We start from the raw sequence: 27468 nt of genomic DNA, 5'->3' as shown, positions 1-27468 counted from the left end.
CACCTTCAAAATTGCTTATAACAGGGCGAGGGAGGTAAGATGAACGGTTTTAAAAGTTGAGAGAGGTGTTTTGCCCGGTTTTGAAGTTCAGGGAGAAAAAATGGACTTTCGCGAAAGTTGAGAGAGGTAATGTGGATTTTTTCGTTCTATATATGGATGGATGAATTAGACTATAAACCTGAGATATTGGGCCACTCGTCGTGGTGCCGAGTGGGCCCAGGCACCCAGCGGCCGATCCAGGCATGGTCTTTTCTTCGGTGTATTGACTATTGAGATTCGAGTATAAAATGATGTTTGAGTAAAGGTGAGTTATTAGTTGCCCTTTTCGCTTGAGCTTATTATCCTGGCTTATCAACCATGGTACGATATTTTTTCACACAATAAATCAATTTCAGCCGGCTTATCAGCCGCAAAAATCACTAGGCGAACAGCATGAGAATAAGGTGGTTTTGGTCCGTTGTGTGAGCTTATTTTAGCTTCTCTTTGGACTAATGGGATCCAGGGTGAAGACAATTATAAGGCTTTGTTTATCTGAAAATGATCAATCAATGAATTACTTGAAGGAGAAATTACTGTATAGATATATAGTATTTATTTATTCATTCATTGCTATTGATGATCCTTTACTATTATATATAGGAGCTTTTGCTTACCCTGAATGATGTAACAAAACTGACAGTAAAATGGGTGCCATCTTGGTAATAAACTGGATGCAATTGTAGCCCCCGGTGCATCTGCTCACGGCCTGCTTGCGATTGGTGGTTATCCGGCAATAAGTGTTCTCGCTGGATATGCTGCAAATGGTCCCTCTTGCCATCGGCTTCGGAGGGTTGAAAGGATCGGAGCCGAAGCTTGTTGAGATATCATTTGAGCAGGCATCGAAAGTAAGGAAACATCCGTCGCTGCAGCATTCTGTCCTTTGAATGTAACTACGGCAGTATTTTTCTTAAACTTTGAGAAAAACATTTATTTAGGTAAACACGCTTGTATTGAATGCTAAAACACTAATTGTTTGTGCCTCTAACCAAACTCTTTGAACTCAAGCATTTTATACCTTGATCGTTCCTGGCATGTACTTTACAATTTATGAAAATCTTTTTGGGAAAGTAGAGCAAAAGAAATATGGATTCCAAGTGTCCTATATTTTTTGGGACAAATTGCACAAGATGTTCTCATACCAAGACATGGTAATCATTACAGAATAAACTTTCGACATTTGCTAGATAACGTTTGTACAATTCTACTGTGGGAATGCCAATTATTGAAGCATAGTTCCCTTGTATTTTCACTAAGAAACCATATAGTTTGAATTATCGCCTACTATTTGTGATGTCCCGAGGACCGGGAATTCGATGCTACTAAAAGTTTGTAAACAAAATTTATTCTTCTGTAAAAAGAAGAATCACTCTGTGCCCTTGGCCGCCTTGTATGAATTCACTAATTGCATCTGCACATCCTGCGACACAACATTATGCTCCAGGTACTCCATTGTAAATTCACCTTTCCCCTGCAGGACATGCAAGAAAACATATAAATAGGAAAACCACACAATTTTTCTCCAACATTTATAAACAATAAGGCAGTCCCAGTGCACGTAGCTCCCCCTTGCGCAGGGTCCGGAGAAGGGTCCGACCACTTAGGTCTTTTGTACGCAGCCTTTCCCTACATTGCTGCAAGAGGCTATTTCCAGGACTTGACCCGTGACCTCTTTCCAGGACTGGACCCGTGACCTCATTGGTCACAAGGCAGCAGCTTTACCACTGCACCAAGGCTCCCCTTCTCCAACATTTATAAACAATCTTGCTATAATATATTGGTTGAACCAAACACGCAAGATTCGGCTTTGCCTTCCCTGGCCTCGCCGGCCTAGGCAACAATTATTGTTTTAAACAATTATTTAGTATAGTATTTTTAATCGAAGGCAGGTATTATCCACTTGAGTAGCAAACATGCAAATCGTACTTGACAGCAGATTAGACGTTGCTTCTGTCAAATATAGTGTGCGCTGAGTTCAGTGGACACCATCCAATTAAACAGCAATATCAAAATAACTCTATAACATTAGAAGACAAACATTGCCTAGAATTTGATGAGAAAGAATATTGACCTGAGTCACTGATCGAATAGCTGTTGCATATCCAAACATATTGTTTAGCGGAACCTGAAAGAACAGGACAAGATGAGTTTGCAAGAGCAGTCTGCATGGAACAGGTACCAACATTATGAAGTACGAAAATAATAATCCCTGTCTAGTCGTCGCATGCTGTACTGACCAAGATCAAAATGACAGATTTAACAATAAAACCACATTAACCTAGGACCTAGGATCATAACGAAGACCCATAGTATTGTTTGCTAAGTGATTGGTGCAGCATTGTTTACATCCTTTGTGTCACCTGATATATGCCGATATGGGTATGGCGATACAGCATTTGCCCCAAAACAACGATACTTCGGTATGGCAACAACAACAAAGCCTTTAAGTCCCAAACAAGTTGGGGTAGACTAGAGTTGAAACCCAGCAGAAGCAATCAAGGTTCAGGCACGTGAATAGCTGTCTTCCAAGCACTCTTATCTAAGGCTAAGTCTTTGGGTATATTCCATCCTTTCAAGTCTCATTTTATTGCCTCTACCCAAGTCAACTTCGGTCTTCCTCTGTCTCTCTTCACGTTACTATCCTGGCTTAGGATTCCACTATGCACCGGTGCCTCTGGAGGTCTCCGTTGGACATGTCCAAACCATCTCAACCGGTGTTGGACAAGCTTTTCTTCAATTGGTGCTACCCCTAATCTATCACGTATATCATCGTTCCGAACTCGATCCCTTCTTGTATGACCACAAATCCAACGCAACTACTGGAAGCCACATCTAAAATATTGAAGTACCCATGCTGAATACATATCCATCACTAAGATGAAAGGGGGGGAAAGGAAAGAAAAAGATTTTTTTAAAAAGAGGATGAGATGGGCTTCTATGTTCTAGTTGCTGTCCCACTAAGCCCATGTAAGAACCTCAACTTATTACCCCAAGCACTCTTAATCCCTCCTTTCATCTTGCACGCAACAACCACTGCTGCTCTGGCTTTCTTTTTGCATTGTGGATCTCTCTTCACCATTGCAACTTCTACAAGCAGGTCAGTATTCCACAGCAATGAGCCAATGACTAGCAAAATGAGTAGCCCATGCTCCTCATCTCCAGTCTCTCGAAACTCACAATTTCACCTTCTCTCTGTGACAACACACGAACAGCAAGAAACCTACTGCACTAAGGTACTGGTAAGTATGGGACGCCTTATCGTCAACTTAATTCTTTATCTTTAAATAGCAATTTCCAGATACTCCTTGACATGCATATCACCATAAAATCCCCAATTTCCCCTTCTCTCTGTGACTACGCACGAACAGCAAGAAACCTACTGCACTAAGGTAATGGTAAGTATGGGAAGCCTTATCGTCAACTAAATTCTTTATCTTTATTGCAATTTCCAGTTACTCCATGGCATGCATATCACCATAATAACTCAGTGTATCGGACACGGGTACATGGACACCAAGCATCGGTGATACAAAGATTATTTCCTATTTTCTTAGTTTTTATCCCACACAATCAAATGAAACAGAATATCTGAAGCAAAAAACAACTCCTTGATAACTACCCTCCGATTCGAAACACAAGAGGTCTAGGACATCAACAAGGTCTACAAGGTGAATTTTGACCAACAATTTCTATGAAACTATGATATTTTTAAAATAAATATAATAAATATGTTGTAAAGTATGTTTCATGATGAAAGTATGAGCCTAGTTACATATATCTTAGAAGTGTGAGCAATAATAAAGTTCTGACAGCAAACATGAGTTTGATCCAAAATAATAACTCAAAGATCCAAAAGTCTTAAGGTCATTAGTGGACAGAGGAAACTTCTTCAACAGCTGCGTGTTCGAGAGAAAAAATCAAGAAACAGACTAAGTACAAGACATTATTTGCAAGAAAAGTAGAAACTATTATTCGGTGCTATTCATTAGTGATATGATGAAATGCAAGAAAAAAAAACCTATTTCTCAAAATGAAGGAAATGTGAAACTTGAAGTCAGGAAGAAGCCAGGCATTTACATACATGGCAAACTACAATGGTGTCGTCACCTTCCTGCTCGTTTCCAACAATGATCCCTTTTCTCCTGTTTTAACATAAATAAATGATAATTGACATAACATGCATTGAGACATGAGTTAGAAGAAAAAAATGAAGCGGGGATAATCGAAGTAACAGTCTACATATACGACTGAGGATATCAAATGGGACCAGACCCAACTTGTTACCATAACAGCCAATGGCAGTGAAGTGTGATTTATTTAGTGGTAAAGAAGTAAATTACCCCCAAGTAAACTGCAGAGAAATATCTGCATTTCTTGAGAAGAAAAGGAATACTACTATGCATGATATAAATGATGTTCCGGCCATAATTTACAGTAGAAGCATAGCTTGTTGGAACAAAGCACTTACTTGTTCATATCACCAGTTACTGTGCCCTGGAACTCCGTTGGAAATTTGAGTTCCACCTTCATCACAGGTTCTAATATTACAGGTTTGGCAGAAGTGTAACACTGAAAAAGAAAAAGAAAAATTGTAGAACACTTGATATTCATGTTAAAACCAGAGTTCATTAGAAACAGTGTTGCCACAGCTCACCTGTCGAAAAGCATAGATAGCAGCTAGCTTAAAAGCAAGTTCGCTGGAATCCACCTGATGTGAAGCCCCATCAGTCAGTACAATTCTTAAATTTTCAACAGGATGACCAATCAATGAACCCCTACAGTATGTACATGAAAATAAATGTTATCTGCGAGAGAAAAGAGAAAAGAGTTTAAAAACTAAGGAATACATGGACTCACGAATTGCAAGCTTCCCTAAAACCCTTCTCTATTGCTGGTATAAAGTTTGAAGGAATTGCTTGTCCAATAATCATGTTATCAAATTCGAATTTACCATCAGAACCTGATGGAAGAGGCTCAATGTACCTGCATATTGTTGTTTGTTAATTTCTCATTACAATACCAAATAAACTGAAAAATAAATGAACATATTCATTTGGACAAAATAATGAAATATCTCAGGGAGAATGGTATCGCTTGCCCTCTGAGCACATAAACACCAACATATTATGTATCTACATCATTATAAACCAAGAGAGATCACCAATTCTCCAACACTTCTATAATACCGCTCGCACAAAATAAAATAAATAGGGAAGAAATAAGGATACAATATTACAATTAGTTCATTATTTACTTACAGATTGTTTCCTACAATTGCAAAAACAGCATGGCTCTTTCTTTGACTACTGCTTTCTGTTGGAATATTATTTGATATATCCAATAAAACATCATGACATCATGACCAATGTTTTCAGGTCGTCTAGTCGAACCTAGTCGCTATAGGACCGACCAGGCGACTAATCGTGATTAGTCGTCGACCAGGCCGATTAGTCGAGCCTAGTCGACCCTGGTCGTCCATATAATCGTCCTATGCATCAGGACATATACATACTATATATATACCTATATGTACTATATAGTGTACACAATATAGCAAGCATCAAGACTACATTAGTGTTTAGCAAGTGACTTACTTGTGGGAGTTGTTTTCTTGCCTTTTCTTCACTGTCCAACTGTCCCAAACTCCATTCCTTTGCTGACTTGTTGCTGGAAGCCTGCAATACCAAAGAACACCATAATTAGCAACACTAATGTAGTCTTGATCTTGAGTTATTGACACATATCAATAGCAGCACTGCTGCAGTAGCAAATATCTAGCATTTAGCAGACCATGGCAGCCACACGGGCAGCATATTACATAACCAAATTAGTTTAGTACAGATAAGCAAATTAGTTTAGTACAGAACTACAGATAAGCAAAAGTGTTCAACACAAAGTCGCAAACATCAACACACAATAGTCCAACAAAAGTAGGCAACTAGTAGCCATCTAATAAAGCAAATCATCATTGAAATGGAAGCCTCCATGTCCATTTGCAGTTGCTGTTGGTGGTGGTGCAGATTCTTCATCCTCATCCATAGGTGTTGCTGAATCAGATTCTACTTGCTGATCTTGTTCTTCATCATCTATTTCATCAAGATCTTGAGCCACTGTGTTCCTTGGACGCTTCCTAGCATAAGTATGCCTCACAGGGGCAGGAATAGCAGTACGAGCAGCAGCAGCCCTAGGCAAGTTACGGCCCTCTAGACCCTGAGTTGCACCAATAGCATCATCCACATTAGCCCAAGTAATAGCATTGGCAGCACCTTCATGAACTGGTTCACAATTGTCATTGACCCATTCATTTTCCCAATGAAATTCATCAAGCAAGAGTGGATTTGATCGCTTTCCTTTGGAACCCAGCTCTCTAATGTTTTTAAATCTGTTTTCCATCTTGCGGTTGTAGCTGACATATACCAACTTATTTAACCTTTTGTGCTCTAACCGGTTTCTCTTTTTTGTATGGATCTACACAAAAGATTGCAGAATTAGATACCATACTCAATTACTTAGCACAACAATAGCTGTAGCATAGCACTTACAGTAGAAAATTCACTCCAATTACGCTCGCATCCAGATGCAGAACAACAAAGGCTAACAATCCTTTTTGCTAAACATTGAAGTTCATATGTCAGGCCACCATATGCACCCCACCAAAGAACTGCAAATTCCATTCCAAAGTATAGAAATCCATTATTAGTTCATTGCTGATATCTTTCAGAAAAGGTAAGGAAATAATTATACAAAATTTCAGATTGGAGAACTTACTAGGATTTTTTCTATCTCTGTCTCTTATTGCTCCTGGCTTTGAGAAGGATTGGCCTTCAGACCTCTCATAGTCATCTGCTTGCTTGCTTATCTTGTTTTGGTCCTCATCATCACTCACCATCTTCCACATAACTTGATTAAACATAATTCTCAGCTTTGTGGCTTGTCTCCTATCTTTTTCCCTTATGGCAAAGTACTTGCTTGGATTCAAGTATAGGGCTGCTCCATACAACTGCTGCTCCATTTGGTTTTCCCATCTCTTGTCAAAATATTCTAGTACCTCTTTGAGTAAATTTGGTTTGTCTTTCAAAGAATCCTTGATTGCAGCCTTTGCATGATCCATGGCTGCCATAATCTCAGGAGCCGCAGGTGTCTCATCTCCATCTGCAATCCTAAGAGCAACAAGAAGTGGCTGTGTAGCTCTTATGCATAATTCCACTTTATTCCAAAATGGCATTGAAAGGATAATGTTCTCAACTTGCCGGCCTTCTGTAGTGCTAGAGAAATTGGTAGCTTGCCATTCCTCACTAACCACTAAATTCCTCAATCCAGTCTTGTTCTTATGCATGCTTGCCAATGTGAGAAATGAAGTGGCAAAGCGAGTTATAGCTGGCCTCACAAGATCTCCTCCAATCTTATCTCGCATGAGATCTAGAATCCTCCCATGCTTGTACATGAACCTACACACCTTCTTTGCCATGTTGATGCAAGTGTTGAATTCCTTGATCTTCCCAATGTCCTCTAATAACAAATCCAAGCAATGGGCAGCACATGGTGTCCAAAATAGATGTGGGATCCTCTCCATTAAAAGCCTCCCTGCAGCCTTGAAGTTGGCTCCATTGTCAGTGACAATCTGTACCACATGTTCCTTCCCAACCTTATCTATTTGCTTCTCCAACAAATCAGCCAACAATGGTCCATTTGCTATCTCACTTGAAGCATCAACAGACCCTAGAAAGAAAGTCCCTGCTGGACTGTTAGCAAGGAAATTGATGAGATGGCGATGGCTTGTGTCAGTCCACCCATCGGACATTATGGTGCAGCCATATTCCTTCCAAGCCTCCTCATGCTTCTTCCTCAACTCTGATGTCCTGTTCACAGCCTTTTCAAGCAGTGGTACCCTTATATCATGATATGATGGTGAGCGGTACCCAGGGCCGTATTGTCCAATTGACTCAATCAAAACTTCCCAGCTTCTAGAATTAATGACTTTCAATGGAATGCGATTCTCATAGAAGAAATCTGCAACATGATCATCAACAACTACTTTGGCCTCCTTACTTTTCTTTGTGCAATGCTCAAGTGTAGGTTGACTATGCTTGGATTTGTGCCTCTCTTCAACTACTTCTTCCGGTGACTTGCAAAGCATTGAGCTCACTGATCTGGACATTTTTGGTGCAGCAGTGACAGTGAAAGAAGAGATGGCAGCCTGAGCAATCCTCTTCTTTTGCTTGACTTTTGTTCCAGAGCTTGGTTCTGGTACAGCTGCTGGTTCTTCTGCAGCAGTAGCATCATCTTGTTGCTCTTCATCTTCACCTAATGTAGGATTCAAAGCTAGAATAGTTCTTGAGTTCTTTTTCAGGTAATCAGCCATCTCCTTCTTAACTACTTCTGGAGCACTAGGACATCCAACTGCATCTCCATACCCCCCGGCAAGGTGCTGCTTGAATCTTTTTATTCCAGAGGGGACAATCTTTTTGCAAAATATGCACTGCACAAAATCCTTCTTCGAAGCATCTGGCCACCACCCATACTTCCATCCTGGATCTTGTGATTTTGCCTTCCTCTTGGTGTCAACAGCTTGGGCAGCAAGCTCTGGAGGTAGCTTTGCAATAGCCCTCTCAACTAGTGTTGCAACATCTGGACTAGCTGAGGAAGCCGTGGCAGCTGCACCTGACCCAGATGATGAATGTAGAACACCTCCGTCAAGGTCAGGCATCGGCATTATCACTTCCACGTTTGCACGTCGTTGCTCCACAGCTGTACAAGCACAAGGCTGATAGTTAGCAGCATTACTAGCAGAGCCAGAGAGGATGCAGCCATGTAGGTCAGGAGAGCAGATGGGGAGGGAAAATGGACATACAGTCGTCAGAGCAGCTCATCACCAACGAGCAGAGGGCCGGCACCTTCAGGCCTTCAAATCAGAGGAATGCAGCACTCTGAGCCCCTGACCCCTGAGAGAACATGAAGCATCCAAATCAGAGGAGCAGAGATGAGAGGGCAGAGGAGCAGGGGATGAGGGAAGGACCTGAACGGCAGGGAGGCAGCTGCGGCGGGAATAGATCAGCAGAGGGCGGCCACCTGCTGGAGCAGAGGGCGGCGGGAGGAGATGGCAGGCGGCGGGAGCAGACACCTGAGCAGAGGGCTGAGCGACCAGGCACCTGCAGGGCTGCAGGAACAGAGGGCGGGCGGGCGCAGAGCCGCAGATGGCCAGCCACCGCGGAGCAGAGGGCGAGCGGACTGGCGCAGATGGCCGCCGGCGGGAGCAGGATGCAGAGGGCTGGGCGTCTGGCCACCGCGGGAGCAGAGGGCGGGCGGGACCGCCGGAGCAGAGGGCCGCCGGCAGGAGCAGGCTGCAGGGGCGCCGGCCACCGGCGGAGCAGAGGGCGGGCGCGACTCGCGAGTCGCGAGCACAGGGCCGGCGGCGGCTGTTAATTTCCCGTGAAATTTTTGTCGCTACCAGCCAAAACCCCTTATCCCTCCCACGCTCGCGCGCGCCCGTGACCCGCGCGCCCGTGACCCCGCGCGCGCGCGCTCACGCAGCTGCGTTTTCGCGCTCTGGCGCGCTCGCCCAGTGGCCCGCGCGCGGCAGCCAAAAAAAGCAGCCAAACTAGTCGTCCCACCCCTAATCGGACGACTAATCGCGATTAGGCGACGATTAGTCGGACGACCAGGCCCCTAATCGAGCTAATCGGGTCGAGGTCCCTAATCGAGCACCCAGGACCGATTAGGACGATTAATCGCGATTAATCGCGATTAATCGGACGACTTGAAATCATTGATCATGACAGTGCATTTCAATGCAAACATCCAGACATAATTTACCATGTTCCCAGTTCATATATATTTGAAAAATACTGATGGCCAAAGTTTCAAAAGTTTGACCCGAAGCATGTCCAAAACATTATGTTTTCCAATAACCAGTGGCCATAGAAAACAAGTGAGGTAACTTGTGTACTATGTTTTTTTTACCATCCAAGTACCAAGGCACGGCAGCACCAGTAAGTCACTTCTCTGCTGGCTACTGATAGTCCAATTGTATAACCAATGCGCCTGCATGATGAGGGTTTGTGGCCAAATGGAACCAACAAAGAATCTACTGTGAGTTTTTAGGGACAAATTGAACCAAATGCTCCATCTTTTTCAGCTTCGCTCCTAACTTCACTAGCCAAACGGGGCAACTCCAAAAACTATGATTTTCAGCTCCAGGAAAAGAGGTGGTGTTGGGGGCTAACTCCACGTTTTTTGTGGAGCTCCTTAAGAGGTACTCCAGAAACATGATTTTCTAACCTCCTCATGGGGTTGTACAAAAATTACCCACCATGTCACTGATTACAACACACCCATCGTACATAGTGTGGAGCTACAATTCTAGAGTGGAACTGCTCTGTGGTGGTGGTATGGCAAAGCTAGAAAAACTAGAGCGGAGTAGTCCCAAACAGGTCCTTATAACAGGGAGAGAAACAAAAAGAGCAGACAGAATGTGTAACAGATTGAGGCTTAAGTCAGATCAAGATGAACTTGATGCAGTCCTAGACCCTGCACGCCTGTTAGAGCCAGTCAGCCATACACCATGCCCTTGTTCAAAGTGTAGAAGAACCCTAAAGACTCTGCGCCTGGGACCAGCATGATGCCCTTGTACTCCCCCATCAAAGTTGGAGCTCCCACTTTTTCTTTCCTTCTCTGCTGCTTCTCTCGTCTCTTTTCATCCATTATGTTTCTATCTTCTCTCCTCTCTTCCTTATTCTCTACTTTCCCATGAAAAGGAGAAAACAGGGACAGAGGGCTGAAGGAATGTTTACGATTTTTTCCTAACAGGATAACTACTGTATGTGAGAGAATAAGAGCCACAGAGAACAAGGCTTGAAGAAGATTCAAAAGCAATTACCATTTTGAAGCAAATTGAAGACAAAAGCAAGTGATGCAAGCAGACTATTAATGACTAATTGAGTAATTTAAGAACTCACCCACAAACTCGTCCATACTGACCTTGACCGCCAGATTGCTTTTTGTGCAAATAATCAAATTCAGCACGCTGGGTGATTGTTTCCCTGAAGTTAACACGAGGTTTCCCTACCTTTGCATCCACCTATATAAGTTTCAAAATTCCAACATTCATAACAGCAATGTAATACACTTAAAGGAATTTACAGTCATACAAGTATAACAGCACTTGGAGAAGCTCAGTAGCACCAACAAATGTCAAATTGTGAACAGGGTAGGTTTATTATGGGGTTTCTAGGATTTGATCAAGCTTTCTCTCAGCTGGGAACCTTAAAGATGACTGACAACCAGCTGCAGTCTCCATAAAATAGAAGACTTAACAAACTGATCCTAAATTGCAAATTCAGGGTTATATTCCTCTTCTTTAATGGGACAATCAAGGGTAAAATGATCATTCTATAGACAAACTAGATTAGACGTTTGACTAAAAGTCTGTAACAAGGATATCCTTGATCATTCTAGTAATAATAAAGATTCGAGTAGCAAACTTCAAGGAAAGTTATCAAACACCCATCCATATATATAAGCTTTTCACCCAAAAATAGTCAAGGGACCAAAGTATGCCTCTGACATAAATGTTTCCATACCTTGTACTCTCTCTTAATACGTTCAACATATATATCCAGATGCAGCTCACCCATCCCTGAAATAATTGTCTACTAACAAATTTATGTATTAAGAACTTCACAAAAATACAAATTAAAATTGAAATGGATGATGTGACAAACCTGGCCACTCTCAGCATCCAAACCCACACGGAAAGTAGGATCCTCCCTTTGGAAGCGATTCAGAGCTTTTGAAAACTGAAAGTCAAACGTGTATTTTCACTTAGGACATTAGGATAACAAACTACATATAGCAGTAATACTCTTTTAATGAAAAATATGATATACTTGTCCTCCAGAGTCTTTAGATATAGGTGAAACTGCCAAGGACATCACAGGTTCAGGGACATTCATTGAAGTCATAGTATATTTCACTGTTCCATCTGTAAATGTATCGCCTATTTACAAAGAGAAGTGGAAAGTCAGATGCACAATAAATTAAGTAAACAGAACTATTAAAAAAAGCAAGATCATCCCCGTTGTCTGTCTGCGTACCTGATGCACAATCAACACCAAAAACAGCAACAATTTGGCCAGCATATGCTTCTTGAATATCCTATATCAAACAAAACAATATAAACATTAACACCAAAAATCATTGATCTTCATCTGATTGAATCAATACTATTTGAAGTGAAAACTAAATCTAATGCAACTTACCTCCATCTCATTAGAGTGCATCCTTACCAAGCGAGGAACCTAAAAAAAATCAATGTTATATTTGCAAAAAAAATATCTAACTTCAAGTGCCAGATTGGAGCTTAAGCAGAAAAAACATTAAGTAATAGCAAAATTTACAAACTAGCATTTACCTAGACATTTAATTCTAACCTTGAGCTGGCAAACAATACATTCAGTTATAAATGCTCTAAAATAAACAATATATTTACACTTTCCTTAATAAGAATATAGATATATATGTACGAGAGAAATGTAGTTGTACATGGTTTAAAGTAAATGGCTTCCAAATATTTTAAAATTAAAAAATAGAAGGGAAAATGAAGAGACATTTTTGCAATTGTATTGAAATAACCTATTTTAGTTTGCCTAAACAAGAAGTGTACGACCAATATATATCATGAATTGATGCCGTTTCGACTCAACCATTGAAATAGCAATTATTGTGTTAATAATGTATATTTAACTATAGCGTAGAATTTTGAGGGCTTCCAAGCCCACAATTTGAAACAACTCCTTTCAAAAGCCCCTTCTGGTGCATCGAATTGAAAACATTGGTATATTCTACTCCTAAAGCCTTAAATGTCTATTGTCAAAGGAAAAACACTCCCTCGTTCCCAAAAAGACATGTCACTTTAGGATTCAAATTGTGTCCCATAGAACATGTCATTCTAGCCTGTGGACAACTAGTGGGGCTATCAACATTAATTCCATCCCCTCATCTCACATCTAAATGCATGTTACACATGTAAAGCTGAGAAACCAGACTGCATGCATGGCATGAGTCACAAATCCTCGTATGGGGAAGGCTGCATGTTTTTCCCTTAATTAGCTCGGCGAACACAATGGAATCACTACAATAATTAAGGAACATGGGTAAATTTCCTTAGAGCCCTAAATTGTCTTAAATTCCTAGTGATATCCTTTTTGGGACGGAGGGGGTAGAAAGCAACTGGCAATGGCTCAAATTCCTTCCTGGGACTTGGAAGTTGGAATTAAGACTCACTTTAATTTTCTTCCCTGTATTGACATTGTATATGAAGTCACCCTTCCGTATAACGCCATCATAGATTCTGGAATGAAAAATCATAAGTGATTAGTTTAAGAATAAAATATCAGAGTATCTTCTGCTCCAGAGTTAAATCAGTGAGAATACAATAGATCAGTAATTAGAAGAGCACGAATCACCTTAGATAGGTCAGCTGACCAAAACGACCTTCCTCTAGCTTAAACGCTAATGCCACAAGTGGTTCAGCTGGAGTTCCAGCCAATAATACCTGAATTTAAACAAAAATAGTATGAAGTTCATCACCAAATATAACAGAGTGATAGAGAGTAGAAATGCTCCACTATAATAAACGAGCTTCCCAACCTTCTATCCATTACATACTTTACCACTTCTACTCTTCTCCACTAGTAGGATTAAGTGGTATGAGATAGGAAGTTCTCTAAAGTTCAAAGTTTTTTTATTATAGTTATTATAGTTATAACACAATTTGAAATCCTTTGGTACCTTCTCTTCGGATTTGTTTTGATCAAGGGCATAGTTATCAACCTCCAACGGGCATGGTAGATAATCCAGCACGCCATCAAGAAGCGATTGAACACCCTATAAATAAAACCAGTCAAAAGAGAGTGTAAACCCAAAAACACCCAGCAATCATCTCATGAATCATTTCACTGTTAGAAGTAACGCATAGCAGCCACATCGCAGCTGCTTGTATAGAAGTTATCATCCAAGAGAAAACCTCAAGGTCTTATCTCCACCACAGTTTGATAATCAACAAATTGCCATAAAAATGGCTTGCATGAACACAAATGTTAATTCACAGCAATCCAGCATACAACTATTGGGCTTCAACAAAAACCTGTTTCAAAATCCAACATGCTATTCAAATGCTTAGCTCCTAAATATTAGTCTCTTTCATGTTTGCCATTCATATAATTGTAGTATTGTGCTTGATTCTGGGTCTAAAATAATCATAAATTGCAAGGACATGAGATATACAAAGATGGTAGATGTTACAGACAAATCTGAAGTTCAACACTTAATAGATTATTACGAAACAGATTTGTATGCGAATGGTCATTACAACAATGTATAATGATGCATCATTTCAATTTTTAATTTGCTACTCTCACATTAGAAATTATAGAAGATTGCGACTTGTGTTTGTAGCATTAGAAAATAGCAATGTGTACTAAATAAACAATCTAATTCTAGGAAGAGTTTCAAATACTTTAACTTAAAGGAAGGGCGGTTAAAACAAAGCAAGGGATGACACTTTCAATGCGCGAAAAATCTGGTTCTGAGTTAGAGTGCGAAAATTCTTGCTGCAGCAGTTTTATTCACTGCTTGCTACTTTCTAAAATGGAAGGTGAGATGAATAGATTGAATTGATAGTCCAGTTCAATCTATAGTCTAGATTCTGTTTCTTCGATCCACTTAGGCTTTGAATGCTGACTTGCCAACTGTTTTTTTTAACAGTTCGCACTTGCCACTGGTAAAAATTTCATATTTAAAAAGGTTTTGGTAACACCATAATTACATACAGGAAATACTTTGTTAAAATAAAAAGCACACACAACGTAAAATCAATTTTTTAAGTGGACATTGGTTACATGAATTTCCACTCAAATTTTCAAATGATCTGTTCTAAACCAAACAAGAAAGCTACATCAATTGTTACAAAAGCATTATGATTTATGAACACATTCAGTCACTGATGTCTGTTTTAAATTTACAATTCAGCACCAGCTAAGCAATTAATCAGTACTGCTAAATTCTAGAGCATGACTCATGATTAAAATCATTTAGGAATCCAGATTTAGCAATCATTTTTGTAATCATTTGCAAACGGAACAAAAAATAAACAAGAACTTTCAGGTAATGAACAAATAATTGCAGCCAAAACCTTATTTTTGAATGCACTTCCCATGTATACTGGTATGAACTTCTGTGCCACCGTAGCTCTTCGAATAGCCGCCTGACAAAGAATATAACATCAAGCAGCATGACAACAATTTAGAAACAGTTAGGAGCTAACATGTCACCAATGGTTCCTAACATGTCACTAATATCAATATCACACAGTATGAACAAACAAATTTATTACAAAAAGAAAGTATGAACAAACAAATTTATTACAAATTTCTGAATGTCACTTGCATCTCATGCAAACAAATAAATATGTTTGCTATATCATAGGACCCAAGACTTTAAAATGCATTGTTCATAATACCAAACCAATGAGGCCGACAGATTTGCAGTATTTCCAATTGTGTAAAAAAATTGTCATAGCATGTAACAAAAGACTTTGAAATGTGTAAGTTTATATTCCCAGCTAATGAGAACCATGGGCATCACATCCTTTCAATAGTCAATTTTATGTCTACTGGAAAATTCTATAAAGTAAGATTTTAACACAATTATTGTAAACATTTATATAATCATTACTCACTTGGTTTGCTGTAATAACTAAATGTAGAATTTTGATCATAGACTTATGCCAAGAAATTTGGGGAAAAAACATCATACCCTAAATAACAGGTCTGAAATTGAAGAAACAAAGAAAGGGTTTAGCTAGTTTTTAGCATGAACACTGAAACATTCAAATAATCATCTTCCATCCATGCATTACTTGTTACATGTTCTACTAATAAATTAAGAAAAAAGAACCACTATCTCACCACCACAATGCATTTAGTGCATATAACATAGGAAGATCAACTAAGCATCTCTGATATTTAAAGATTCAGAATATGCAGAGATAAGCAGACTCATTTTTCAGATGAATTTTCTCCTTATATAGTGAAGAAAAACTGTGTAAATTACATAGGTGCACAATAATAATGAAAATAAGAAGATAAATAATGAAGATATAGTAGACTAGAAAGCACTTGTTAAGAAGGTAAAGTTTAACAAACCTTAAGCTGATTAGCTGTTATTGGCTCATCATTGAGAAAAGCTTCAGCAAGCTGATCATCTACTTCAGAAACAACTTCAATAAGTTCACGACGCTTCTCAGTGACTAAATCCTCCATGTTCAATGGAACATCGGAAGCAGTTACATTCTGGCTGCACATTCAAATGAGATGCATCATTCAGGATTCAATAAAACAAATAGCCTGGAGTATTTAATTCTCGACGGAATAAGACTCACCCACTAGAACCCTCGAACTTATAAGCCTTCATTTCTACAAGGTCAACAAGGCCCTCAAACTCCTCTTCTAATCCTATGGGTACTTGTACAGCTGCATTGTGGTGACGGAGCTTGGATCGCGCCTTTACATGGAAAGAACAAAAGCAATAATCAGATGGAGAAAATGGTTCCATACTTCCCACACATAACCTCAAGAAGTCACGACCAGAACATCACTGAATGTAAGTAATATTAAAAGTAACCAAGAAAAAATGTTAAAGCTATTAGGGATAGTACGGAACACAACACCAGAAAGAATTACATAGCATAATGATGACCTGGTGGTCTAACCAAAAGCTGACCATTGCATCAAAATGTAAGCCTCATACTATATGTAAGAAAACTGTCAGGCTATCTACAATACAAGGTGAAGAGTACGGTTTCTCTGATGGATAAGTCTGGCTGGTCTGGTCTTTGTGGGGCTGCTGGCTGTTGCTGCCACAAGGACAGCATCTTAGCATCTAGGACAGCATCTTAGAGGACAGCATCTTAGCATCTTAGACTAGCATCTTAGCATATGTTTGGCTGGCTAGCAGCATATAAATATGTATCCCCAACCCCTCAGGTTGGCATGACATTTGGAAATAAACCAGAAAATTGCCCCAACTCCTAGTGTCATCCTCTCTCGATGAGAGTAAAAATTCTGCTACTAACAAGAGTAAGAATTCAGCGACTAACAACTGGTATCAGAGCCGTATTATCCTGTAGCCTGAGCATCTCCTACTCATCTTCTTTCCCAGCCTCGCAACAGCCCCAGCTAAGAGCAGCAGCAGCTCCGGCAGCAGCTCGTCTGAAGCAGCCCTCTCCCCACGCAGCAGCCCCCCGGTAGCGCGTCATGCCCGCAGGGCAGTCTCAGCGCTCGGTCGCCTCGAGCACGCGGCGTCGGCAGGAGGCCGAACTTGCCGCGGCAGAGGAACGTGAGCTAGCGGCTGCAGAGACCACTGCGGCGGCGGCAAGGGCGTCGAGGCTAGCAGCGGCGGAGCTGGCAGCAGCCAGAGCAGAGGCGGAAGCAGCGGCGGCGGCAGAGGTCGAGGCCCTGCGCGGCAGCATCAGCAGCTCCGTTTCTGTTGACGACAGCGCCGACGCGGACCTCGAGCTGCTGGGGAGGGAGGCAGGACGAGAGTGGGCGGCGCAGTGGGCAGCCGCGCACGCCCACGAGCGCGGCGGCAGCCCAGACAGGCGCGGACGCGCCGGCGGCTCTCCTGGAGGAGGCGCGCGTGGGCGGCTCTCCTGGAGGAGGCGCGCGTGGCGGCGGCGCTCCTGGAGGAGGCGCGCACGGCGGTGGCGCTCCTGGAGGAGGCGCGCGTGGCGGCGGCGCTCCTGGAGGAGGCGTGCACGGCGGTGGCGCTCCTGGAGGAGGCGCGCACGGCAACGGTGGCGGACGGGCCGATGGAGAGCGCGACCTTCACAGGCAGCGTGGCTCTCTCTCCCCGGATCGGTACCGTGGTTACCACGGGCTCCAGGCTGTCGTCAGGGACGTCGGCCCCGGCGGTGGGTGGCCTACCCTCACTAAGACCAACTACGTCGAGTGGGCTGCGGTGATGAGGGTAAAGCTCCAGGTGCGGCACATGTGGGAGGCAGTCCGGTACGGCGACGTCGACTACGACCTAGATCGACGGGCGCTGGATGCCCTCATCGCTGCAGTCCCGCCCGAGATGCAGTTCTCGCTTACCAACAAGCGGACTGCCAAGAAGGCTTGGGACGCCATCGTTGCGGCACGCATCGGCAGCGACCGCACCCGCAAGTCCACACTGCAGGCACTTCGCAAGGAGTGGGAGAACCTGGCCTTCAAGCCAGGTGAGGACGTTGATGACTTTGCTTTCCGTCTCAACACTCTTGTTGCAGAAGATGGTGCAGTTCAGCGATGACACCTGCGGCGAGGAGAGAGCTGTCGAAAAGCTCTTCCGCTGCGTCCCCGAGAAGTACAAGCAGATGGCTCGCTCGATCAAGTCCCTGTTGGATCTCTCCAAGATGTCGATCGAGCAGGCGATAGGTCGTCTCAAGGTCGTCGACAGCGATGAGCCACAGTCTCTCTCGGGGCCCATCACCACTGGCGGAAAGCTCCTTCTCACCCGGGAGCAGTGGGATGCCTGCCAAGGTGACCGGAAGAAGGGGGAGCCTTCTTCCGCGACTGGCAGCCGCAAGCGTGGCAAGCCACGCAAGGCGCGCAGAGACGCCCAGGCCGAGGCGCGAGGACGTGCCGAGGGTGATGCCCGCAGAGGCGCCTAGGGCGGCGCCGCCGGCAGGCACAAGCCGGCACGAGACGACGCCTGCCGCAACTGCGGCCAGCTTGGCCATTGGGCCAAGGACTATCGACAGCCACGACGCGGCCAGGCCCACGTCGCACAGGCGGAGGAGCCGGCTCTGTTCATGGCACATGCAAGCATCGAGCTACCTCCAGCGGCACCGGCCGCAGCGGCTCTCCACCTTGACGAGCCAAAAGCACACGCCCTCCTCGGCGACAGCTCCGGCAACGACAAGACTGACGGGTGGTGCCTCGACACTGGCGCCACCCATCACATGACCGGTCGACGGGAGTTCTTCACCGAGCTTGACTCTAGCGTCCGAGGCTCCGTCAAGTTTAGGGATGCCTCCGGCGTGGAGATCAAGGGCGTCGGCTCCGTCATCTTCACCGCCGTGTCTGGTGAGCACAGGCTGCTCACCGGAGTCTACTACATCCCCGCGTTGAGGAACTCCATCATCAGCTTGGGACAGCTGGATGAGAACGGTTCGCGCGTGGTGGTTGAGGATGGAGTCATGAGGATTTGGGATCGCCGTCGCCGCCTTCTTGCCAAGGTATCCTGAAGCGCAAATCGATTCTACGTCCTTAACGTGCAGGTGGCACAACCCCTCTGTCTCGCTGCTCGTCGGGATGACGAGGCGTGGCAGTGGCACGAGCGCTTCGGGCACCTTCACTTCGAGGCCCTGAAGCGGCTCAGTGGCACGGAGATGGTGCGAGGCCTGCCGTGCCTCGACCATGTGGAGCAGCTCTGCGACGTCTGTGTTGACGAAGCAGAGACGACTCCCCTTTCCCCAGCGGGCGAGCTTTCGAGCCAAGGAGAGGCTCGAGCTTGTGCACGGGGACTTGTGTGGCCCGGTGACACCAGCCACACCAGGAGGACAACGCTACTTCCTGCTGCTCGTCGACGACCTCTCCCGCTACATGTGGGTGATGGTCCTCGGCATAGATGGCCAACGGGCCGGCACGGCACGTCGTGCCTCCCGAGCCGTGCCTCACCGGCCCACCACGAGCCTTGCCTCCGGCCCAGGCACGGTCCTATGGGCCGATTTCCGTGCCGGGCCGGCCCGCGAGGCACGGCAATTTTCACGGGCCGTGCCAGCCCGAGGCCCACGAGAGAAGGAAGGGGAGAGCAGGAGGTAGGGCGCCGCGGCAGGCGGCCGCCGCCGCCGGCGCGCTCGCCCTGGAGATGGGGCCGCCGCGCGCGGGAGGAAGACGGCTGCGCGCGCTTGAAGCCTTGAACCCTAGATCCATCACCGGTGAGTGCGCCCGCCCTCGATCCGCCGCCGGGGACGCCACCACCCTGGATCCGCCGCCGAGGAGCACCACACGCCTCCTCGCGCGTGGATCTCGTCGTCCTCCGCCTCCTCGCGCCGGATCTCGCGAAGCCGCCGGATCCGGATCTCGTCGGGGCTGCGAGCTCGGTGGATGTGCCACCTGCTCCTGCCCGCACCGCCGCCATGGTTGGAGGGAGACGGGGCCGCGCTCACCGCCGTGGTTGGAGGGAGAGGGAGGAGGGGCGCCGCCATGGTGGGAGCGAGGAGGGTCGCCAGCGTGGTTGGAGGGAGAGAGGAGGTGGGGAGGCGAGGAGCCGAGGAGGATGCGGCCGCGTGGGGAGGCGACTAGGGCGAGGTCGCGAGGATAGGGTTCGGCCTTCGGGCGTGGTCGCGTCCGCGTGGGGACTGGGGAGGGGGCTGCGCTGCGCGGGCCGGCTGGTGGCCTGGTGCTCTTAGCAGGCCGGCTGGCCGGGCCGCTAGCGGGCCGGCTCGAATGTAGCAGGTCGTGCCGTGCCGGCCCACGTGCCTGGGGTATGGCCCAGGCATGGCCTGCTCCTCCGGGCCGGGCCAGCCCGGGCCCGCTAGCCTCCGTGCCAGGCCGTGCTTGGGCCGGGCCAAAAAAACGGGCCTCAGGCCAGGCCGACGGGCTCGGGCTACATGGCCAACTATAGTCGGCAGCAAGGGAGAGGCTGCGGACGCCATCAGGCGCTCGCAGGCTGCTGCGGAGGCGGAGTGCGGCCGCAAGCTGCGCGTGCTGCGCACCGACAACGGCGGCGAATTCACGGCGGCTGAATTCGCGTCGTACTGCGCTTGTGAGGGCATTCAGCGCCACTACTCCGCGCCGTACAGCCCACAGCAGAACGGCGTCGTCGAGCGACGCAACCAGACGGTTGTGGGGATGGCTCGGGCCCTTCTCAAGCAGAGGGGGATGCCGGCTGTCTTCTGGGGAGAGGCGGTGGTGTCGGCCGTCTACATCCTCAACCGCTCGCCTACCAAGGCGCTCGACGGCAGGAGGCCGTACGAGGCTTGGCATGGGTGCAAGCCGGCGGTCTCCCACTTGCGGGTCTTCGGCTGCCTCGCATTCGCCAAGGAGCTTGGCCACATCAACAAGCTCGACGATAGGAGCACTCCGGGAGTGTTCATCGGCTACGCGGAGGGCTCGAAGGCCTACCGCATCTTTGACCCGAAGACACAGCGTGTGCGCACGGCGCACGACGTTGTGTTCGACGAAGGGCGAGGATGGGCGTGGGACAAGGCGGTGGACGACGACTCGGCTCCGACGTACGACGACTTCACTGTCGAGTCCGTCCACTTCGAGGGAGCTGGGGGAGTAGGCAGCTCTTCTTCGGCGAGCGCGTCTACCCCAGTCCCCGAGCCTCCACCGACCCTGGCACCTGTTACTCCGACAGCACCACGCTCTCCAGCCAGGACCTCGGCTGCGATGAGTCCTTCGCCGGCTCCACCACAGCCGGCACCGCCACGCACTCCAGCACCGACAGGCACCTCTCCGGGCACGTCTACTCCAACACCAGCTCGTGTCGAGCACAGCCCGGTTGAGCTCGCTACTCCGCTCTCTCGACGAGGAGCGCATCGACGCATACCACGACGGCGAGCCGTTGCGGTACCGTACGATGGAGAACCTTCTCGGCGACCAGCCGGTGCCGGGGACCGGTGCCTCACGACCTGGAGGCGCAGTTGCACCTTGCGTGTGACGACGACGAGCCTCGGTCGTTTGCAGAGGCCGAGAGACACGCGGCATGGCGCGCCGCGATGCAGTTGGAGATGGATGCGGTCGAGAAGAATCGCACCTGGGAGCTTGCTGACCTTCCTCGTGGTCACCGCGCGATCACCCTTAAGTGGGTGTACAAGCTGAAGAGGGATGAAGCTGGCGCCATCGTCAAGCACAAGGCTCGCTTGGTGGCACGAGGTTTCGTGCAGCAGGAGGGGTCAACTTCGACGACGCCTTTGCTCCCGTGGCACGGATGGAGTCCGTGCGACTCCTTGCGCTAGGCCCAGGAGGGCTGGCGTGTTCATCACATGGACGTCAAGTCGGCGTTCCTTAACGACGACTTGAAGGAGGAGGTCTACGTGCACCAGCCACCGGGATTTGCGATCCCCGGCAAGGATGGCAAGGTGCTCCGCCTGCGCAAGGCCCTCTATGGCTTGCGGCAGGCACCGAGGGCGTGGAATGCCAAGTTGGATTCCACGCTAAAGGGGATGGGCTTCGAGCAAAGCCCGCACGAGGCGGCCATCTACCGACGGGCAGTGGAGGAAATGCTCTGCTGGTGGGTGTCTACGTCGACGACTTGGTGATCACCGGCACCAAGGATGCGGAGGTGGCGGCATCAAGAGATGAAGGCCACCTTCCAGATGAGTGACATGGGGCCTCTCTCCTTCTACCTGGGAATCGAAGTGCACCAAGATGACTCCGGGATCACGCTTCGACAGACCGCCTACGCCAAGCGCGTCGTTGAGCTAGCTGGGCTCACTGACTGCAACCCAGCTCTCACTCCGATGGAGGAGAGGCTGAAGCTGAGCCGCGACAGCACGACGGAGGAGGTGGACGCTACGCAGTACCGGCGTTTTGTGGAGAGCCTTCGCTACCTCGCCCACACACGGCCGGACTTGGCATTCTCCGTCGGCTACGTTAGTCGATTCATGCAATGACCGACGACGGAGCACCAGCAGGCTGTGAAGAGGATCATCCGCTACGTTGCGGGGACTCTCGATCACGGCCTCTACTACCCTAGGTGCACTGGGGCGGCACACTTCGTCGGGTACAGCGACAGCGACCACGCCGGCGACATCGACACCAGCAAAAGCACGAGCGGGATCCTCTTCTTCCTCAGCAAGTGCCTTGTTAGCTGGCAGTCGGTCAAGCAGCAGGTGGTGGCCCTGTCCAGCTGCGAGGCCGAGTACATAGCGGCCTCCACCGCTTCGACTCAGGCGCTCTGGCTCGCTCGAATGCTTGGTGATATCCTCGGCAGAGACACTAGAGCGGTGGAGCTCAGGGTGGACAGCAAGTCCGCTCTGTCCCTGGCAAAGAACCCCGTTTTCCATGAACGCAGCAAACACATCCTGATGAGGTACCACTTCATCCCGCTGTTTGGAGGAAGGGAGCATTAAGGCGAGCTACATCAACACCAAGGACCAGCTTACGGACCTGCTCACCAAGCCCCTTGGGAGGATCAAGTTCCTTGAGCTCTGCTCGAGGACCGGGATGGTTCAACTTTCCCACAAGACGACGCACAAGATTTAGGGGGAGAATGATGGATAAGTCTGGCTGGTCTGGTCTTTGTGGGGCTGCTGGTTGTTGCTGCCACAAGGACAACATCTTAGTATCTAGGATAGCATCTTAGAGGACAGCATCTTAGCATCTTAGACTAGCAACTTGGCATATGCTTGGCTGGCTAGCAGCCTATAAATATGTATCCCCAACCCCTCAAGTTGGCATGGCATTTGAAAATAAACCAGAAAATTGCCCCAACTTATAGTGTCATCCTCTCTCGATGAGAGTAAGAATTCTGCTACTACCAAGAGTAAGAATTCAGCGACTAACATTCTCAATTATAATTCTGAAAATACAATTATTTGAAAGTATTCTAAAAAAATGCATTTTCATCTCAAAGAGGCATATGTCAACAAAAAATGTTACTACAGACTCCTTTTTGGGGAAAAAATAAACTGATGAAAAAAGTTGTCAAAATTCATTCCATAAAAGATGGCCTCCTCTTTATCCAATGTTAATATCTTGAGGGGAGGAAGATAGCCTTTACTGAGAGTCCCCCCAAATTTGATCCCTTACATTCTCATATAGGGACTGAATAAAATTCCTTCTAAATCCTTCTCTCCAACAGCAGTTTCCCTGTCTGAAACCCCTATTTTAAAAATGCACCACATAAGCAATTTGGGGCCATGTTTTTCATTGTTATGGCCCAAAAAAATTCCCCACCCCACGACAATCATGATGCACCGACAAAGACACAGACTTCCGCTACCTGACAACATCTCCAGATAGGTGGAGGCGATTGATGCCAAGTGCAGCACCACAGCCCGGGAGCGCCAGCCGACCATTTCAGGATGCACTTGTGAGGACGGCGTTCTTGTGTGTATAAGTGAGCTACATATCGGCGTTCTTGCCCGTGAAAAAATCACGCAAAATAGCAGGTAGGGTGGATAGCGTGTCACCGCAAATTTTAGGGGGGCAGGGGTAGTGGGGAGAGGATGATTTAGGATACCACTAAGTATAAAAGGTTGGATAGGGGAACTATTGGAGAGTAATATTATCTATATAAACCTTAATTTTGATTGCATCAACCTTAGAAGTTTCAGGATCAAGTCGGAGACGGCGATGAATGAGCTCACTAACACTAGTAAGCTAGCATGAATGTGTGGGGTACACTGATACAATTTTTTACGAAGCGCTCTACTGCTGATTAGTAAAGCAATAAGAGTATTCATTATCATCATATGTTCTCCATTAGTGATCATCTGATATTATATTGACAATTTCTGAAGTTATTCTCAGTGCAAAATTCTTATGCATATTTAATACACAGAATAAAAAGATAAGATAGGCTTTAAGACACTCAAGAGAGGAATGGCTTTCAGCAAAATTAAAGCACAATATGCACAATCTGATTCATGCTAACCTGGTTAAGAACCTTCCATGGATCAGCTCCCATACGGTCCAACTTGTTAATGAATGCAACCCTTGGGATTTCATATCTTCTCATTTGCCGATCAACAGTGATCGACTGACTTTGTACACCACCAACACTACATAGCACAAGTATAGCACCATCAAGAACACGGAGTGCCCTTTCAACCTCAATGGTGAAATCCACGTGACCTGGAGTATCAATAATATTAATCTGCATTTAAATTATAACATGAGCTTTCAAATCCTCGTAACAAGAACAATATAATGTGACTTCAAACAAAAGAATCATTTGAACTATGTCAGATGATCCCTTGTCCACAGACACTAAACAAGCAAGTGGATCAAATGCAACTTAAAAGAAGTAATTATTAATCAGGTCACCCAATCTAACCAGTCAGTAGTTTCAGTGCACTACAGTAAAGTGCTTCTGATCCACAAGAACCCAAGGCATATCACCATCCTACTCAATGAAATTCACAAAAAGAGAATTGTTGGATTCTTGTCTCTTTGATGGCAGCTGGAAGGTCAAGTGAGGAGATCATCATATCTACAACAATAATATGCCATCAAGATGTTCCTATATTCCTCCCCTACCCGTTACCTTTTTTTCCAGCAGTGTGTCCATGGCCTTGATAATTCTCAGTTCCCCATGTTACAATCACATATTCCTCCCTTTGTCCCCCACTTTTTTTCGTATCCGTCTACAAATAGAATCACGATTTTTCTTACATTCACAAATTTCCTCCATTCGTTTTTTTATACTGCTAGAAAACTAAACAAGCCAAGCAAACCTCCCTCTACATCCTTTGCCATTTATTCTTCAAAATAATAATAATTACAACGAAATCACAGTCATCCGGGGTCTGTAACAAAGGGAAATGGATCAATCAGAACTAAATAAAGAGGCTGAGCAAAAAGAAACGGACCTGGTAATCCTTCCAGGTGCAGTAGGTGGCAGCAGACTGAATGGTGATCCCCTTTTCGCGCTCAAGGTCCATGGAGTCCATCTTAGCGCCGACGCCGTCACGGCCGCGCACCTCGTGGATCTCGTGGATCCGGCCGGTGTAGTAGAGGACCCGCTCTGTGAGCGTCGTCTTCCCGGAGTCGATGTGCGCGGAGATGCCGATATTGCGCATCCGGGCCATCGACTCCCGCCACCGCGCCACATCCTTCTCGTCCCGTGCACGTAGGGCCGACATCGCCCGCCGAGCCGACGCCGCCGCGGCCGCGGCCGCCGGCGAGGGGGAGTCAGCGAGGTGCGGCTGGAGGAGGAGGGAAAAGGGGCGGAAGGAGGATGGGAGATGGGAGGCAGAACGCCGGGCCATGGCCATTGCCTAGGAATCGCGACCGAGGCGGCGGCGATGGTGGCTCTGGCTCTGGCCTCTGGGTGGGTTTTGGACTTGGGACTTTGGGTGGCCTGGCTCTGTTACAGAAAACCCTAGTCCTTAATGAGTCTTGCACGTTGCACCTCATCGCCGCCTCGCTCTCTCATCAGGAACCAGAAGACTGTACAAAGAATATTAGGGCGGTCTCAATCTATCAAACCTACTAATTCACCAACTTTTTCTTTGCTAGAACCACACAAAAAAAAATCCCCCGTTGAGAAATCCCTCATCCATACACCCAGGAAAATGTACCTAGAAAAATAACACATTTGAAACAACTATCCAGATTTACTTGTAAGTCTTCTCTCTCCTTACTCAAATCCGACAGTCAAGATCGTGTGTGTCAACCTCCTCATCCTTAAGCGCACAACGAAACCCCCGTCCCGCACGCCCTCTGCCCCACACACTCGACGCCGATGGAGATCGAATCCCACTGGCACCCAGGGCTGTCTTTTTCCAGAGAAAAAAAATGAATCATCAGGCGGGAGACTCACGGGGTAGCGCTCGCGTTCGGCAGGACTCTAGTATCGCGTCGTCGTCACCGCCGCACGCTAGGGAAGGCATGTTGGCTAGGGTTTGTCTGATCCTCTCTGTCGGGTTCATAAACCCAGGGTCTCCAATTGACCTGCTTTCTTGCAAAACTCGGCCCAGCAGGCAGCGTAGCGACAGCACGCATCTGGGCCGACCCAGATACATAATGACAGGCCAAGACAACGATCCGGTCCCCGACTGGAAGGCCTGGCCGAGGTGGGACCGTAGTCCGACTCCAACCCCCTTTCTCTGACTGAGGATACATCGGATCTCTGCTCGCTGCTCTTTCCCGACCGACATGGTCGAGGCCGACTAGAAACGACTGACTGGGGACGCCCGCTCGGTGCGGGTCCGGGGAGCAGGCGGAGCAGATAAGGTAAGATGCTCAAGTCAACCGCAATACCAATGACCGTACCATGTCATGCCCTGCGTACCTACAGGACGGTGCCATTAGGGCATGTTAGGCGAACACGGTAGAGCCTGCTAGACGCGTCAGAGCATAAACAGTATTGTGGGCGTCGTCGTTTGCCGTACTAGGCGAATATGGTAGAGTCTGCCAGATGCGTCTGAACATAAACAGTATTATGGGCGCCGACGGCCATCCCGTACCCGATGGTGTGGGAAACAAGACTAGACAGCGCACGTATACACTCCCTCTCTCTTTCTCTGACTTGTATGGCCATCCCCTTCAAATATAAAAGGGGATGAGCTCTCTCCTAAAAGACCCCCCGAAGACTGGATGACTCGAGGATTCGACAGCTCAACAGCTCTAGAGCCCGACAGCTCAACAGCTCTACACAGTCTAAACGCTCTCAACAGCTGATAAAGCTCAAACACACAGAGCATACGCTCCGATACTT

General features: G+C 46.7%; 2 protein-coding genes across 5 annotated transcripts; both read right to left on the bottom strand.

Moving 5' to 3' along the window:
• Positions 1-1078: 1078 nt before the first annotated feature.
• LOC136514411 (elongation factor G, mitochondrial-like) lies at positions 1079-26151 on the bottom strand. 3 transcript variants are annotated; one of them, XM_066508379.1, is made up of 21 exons: positions 25619-26151; positions 24682-24903; positions 16475-16596; positions 16239-16389; positions 15227-15298; positions 13825-13920; positions 13500-13588; positions 13318-13384; positions 12294-12332; positions 12129-12189; positions 11922-12031; positions 11757-11831; positions 11616-11684; positions 10992-11113; positions 5631-5711; positions 4894-5019; positions 4691-4811; positions 4505-4605; positions 4118-4178; positions 2108-2161; positions 1079-1507 (listed from the first exon to the last, which is right to left on the bottom strand). In XM_066508379.1, the coding sequence occupies exons 1-21, from the start codon at positions 26021-26023 to the stop codon at positions 1403-1405; spliced, it is 2349 nt and encodes a 782-aa protein (XP_066364476.1). In that variant the 5' UTR covers positions 26024-26151; the 3' UTR covers positions 1079-1402. The 3 variants fall into 3 exon arrangements, with proteins under 3 accessions (XP_066364476.1, XP_066364482.1, XP_066364487.1); XM_066508390.1 differs by having other exon boundaries at positions 1084-1507; positions 24682-24881; positions 25619-25754; XM_066508385.1 differs by lacking the exon at positions 5631-5711 and having other exon boundaries at positions 1083-1507; positions 25619-26150.
• On the bottom strand, positions 5718-10985 carry LOC136514398 (uncharacterized). Of its 2 annotated transcripts, none has more exons than XM_066508362.1 (5): positions 9053-10985; positions 8888-8978; positions 6805-8784; positions 6579-6697; positions 5718-6504 (listed from the first exon to the last, which is right to left on the bottom strand). In XM_066508362.1, exons 2-5 carry the CDS (start codon positions 8904-8906, stop codon positions 5986-5988), a joined length of 2637 nt encoding a protein of 878 aa, XP_066364459.1. In that variant the 5' UTR covers positions 8907-8978; positions 9053-10985; the 3' UTR covers positions 5718-5985. The 2 variants fall into 2 exon arrangements, with proteins under 2 accessions (XP_066364459.1, XP_066364466.1); XM_066508369.1 differs by having other exon boundaries at positions 8888-8971.
• Positions 26152-27468: the final 1317 nt, after the last annotated feature.

This window comes from Miscanthus floridulus, chromosome 2, assembly GCF_019320115.1.
Source record: "Miscanthus floridulus cultivar M001 chromosome 2, ASM1932011v1, whole genome shotgun sequence".
Classification (NCBI taxonomy): domain Eukaryota; kingdom Viridiplantae; phylum Streptophyta; class Magnoliopsida; order Poales; family Poaceae; genus Miscanthus; species Miscanthus floridulus.
The sequence above is the reverse complement of the archived record's forward strand: the minus strand, read 5'-3'. Positions and strand labels throughout refer to the sequence as shown.